This window comes from Octodon degus, unplaced genomic scaffold, assembly GCF_000260255.1.
Source record: "Octodon degus isolate 3935 unplaced genomic scaffold, OctDeg1.0 scaffold00016, whole genome shotgun sequence".
In the NCBI taxonomy this organism is placed as follows: domain Eukaryota; kingdom Metazoa; phylum Chordata; class Mammalia; order Rodentia; family Octodontidae; genus Octodon; species Octodon degus.
In genome coordinates, this window is record NW_004524592.1 from 16,247,380 (window position 1) to 16,249,142 (window position 1,763).

The following is a 1,763-nucleotide window of genomic DNA, read 5'->3' on the forward strand; positions in this document are numbered from 1 at the left end:
GTTCTTTGGGTCAATAGTAGAGAAAAATCCATCTTCTTTTAATCGAAAAGAGGAGAAAGGCCAATAAACATTTTAATGGGCTGATCTTAGTAGGATTTGCTTTGGTAAAGTTTTTTTTTTTTTTTTTTTTTTTTGTTCTTTCAAGGGTATTTAAATCATCACATGTCTCTCCGCACTGCCCTGGCGTCCTACACGGGTCCTAAACCCGGTGAACCTCGGCGATGCATCATCTGGTTTTATGATGTAAACGAGGGGTGGGGCTCACATGTCTAAAATTTCTTGCAGCTGTGAGTCACTCACCTGCTAATGCCCTTGTAAACTGTAGCGTAAGAACCTTCCCCCAGCTTCTCCAAGTTCAAGTAGGAGGAGGCTGCCCCAAATGGAAGGCTCTTCCTCTGCTTAAAGGAAGGGGGAGGGAGAAAAAAAAAAAAAAAAAAAAAGCTTTTATAAGAAAAGAAAAAAAAAATTGATAATGCTTTTCCACCCTCAGGGAAGTGGAACAGCACTGCCAGAGCACACGTGCAACATGTCCCTGGACACACACACTGAATTCTTCTTGACCAACACCGACAGCAACAGCTCACTCACCCGCTGAAAACCCTGCCTCAGATCCTCTTCCTGAAAAGAATCGCTGTTACTCCGAGGCCTTTTGCTCTTTAACTTCCCGGCACTGACAGCCTGACGGTCCCCCGGGGAGTGGAATGAAGTCATAGAACAAGATGCTTCTTTTAGGTCTGTTAGCTACAGTATAAAAAGAAAGCATAAGAGGTTGGCAAAACTATTGCCTGGTTTTCTGTTTTCTAAGCTTCCTACAGCTCCCCCCAAACCTGTTTCTTGAAAGTCAGATCTCTAAAAAAGACTACAATGGGATCCACTGCTGAAATGCCTTCGTTACCCGACTGTATTTTTGTAGTACTGGATGAACCTAACACTTACTTTGCTACATGTTTTCCATTTTTCTGTCTTGTATGCCCCCCGCCATGTCTACCTAAATTATTTTTTGAAGAGGTGATTTTCTAGTATGATAATGCTAATAATCATGAGCTAATTATTGAAATTTTGAATCCACAGCATACCAACCAATACTGCAGCTTGCCTCCTGCGGTTCAGCTCTGCAATTTAGTACCCTGAAGATTTCAAGAGTAAAACACTTTCTCCACTTCAAGTCAAGGGAGTTCCGTGCAGCTCAAAGCCAAGGATTATTTCTCTTTGGTTTACAAGCCATCTCCACACTGCATAGCTATAGCCATAAATTCTCTGTGACCCTAGTAGAATTTTCTTTTTATGGATTTAAACCGACTGCAGAAGAATCAGACCCCGCTACGGAAAGGGAGTGTCTGAGCTTCTCAGTGTACCGATATAGAGACAGAGGCTCTCCGAATACAAATACCTGGAGCGCAGCCTCCTTCGCCACCGGCTGGCCCCTCGGCCAGTTGCGCGCCTCTCCTCCCTCGGAACGGTGGTAGCAGCTGCACCCAGGCTGTCGACTCTTTGCACATAGCTCTTGACCCATAATCTTCCAGGTTCAAGGAGAAAACCCACACTTGAACCTTCCCTCTTCTGCCTCTCCTCCCTCCGCTCACTCCCTTTTCACCAGAGGTCAGCAGCTGGAGCTTTCATATGACTCACATGAGGGCTCTGCCTGGAGCAGCCTCATGACTTCAGCAGTTTTCCCTTGTCAGGCAAGGAGCTCTGCCTTAGAAAGGTGACTTCTTGCATGCTACTGAAAACAAGGCAGCCGACACCGGACAGAACAAAAGTAG

The 1,763-nt window shown here is 45.3% G+C and overlaps 1 protein-coding gene across 1 annotated transcript in view; it reads right to left on the minus strand.

Annotated features, from left to right (window-relative positions):
- The window catches only part of Cdk15 (cyclin dependent kinase 15), a 108,180-nt gene extending 106,667 nt beyond the window's left edge, over positions 1-1,513 (minus strand). Inside the window, exons 1-3 of the mRNA XM_004626664.2 lie at positions 1,391-1,513; positions 589-741; positions 301-395 (exon numbers count right to left, since the gene is read on the minus strand). Of these exons, the coding sequence (XP_004626721.1) occupies positions 301-395; positions 589-741; positions 1,391-1,513 (371 nt within the window). The remainder of the gene's footprint in view (positions 1-300; positions 396-588; positions 742-1,390) is intronic.
- Positions 1,514-1,763: the final 250 nt, after the last annotated feature.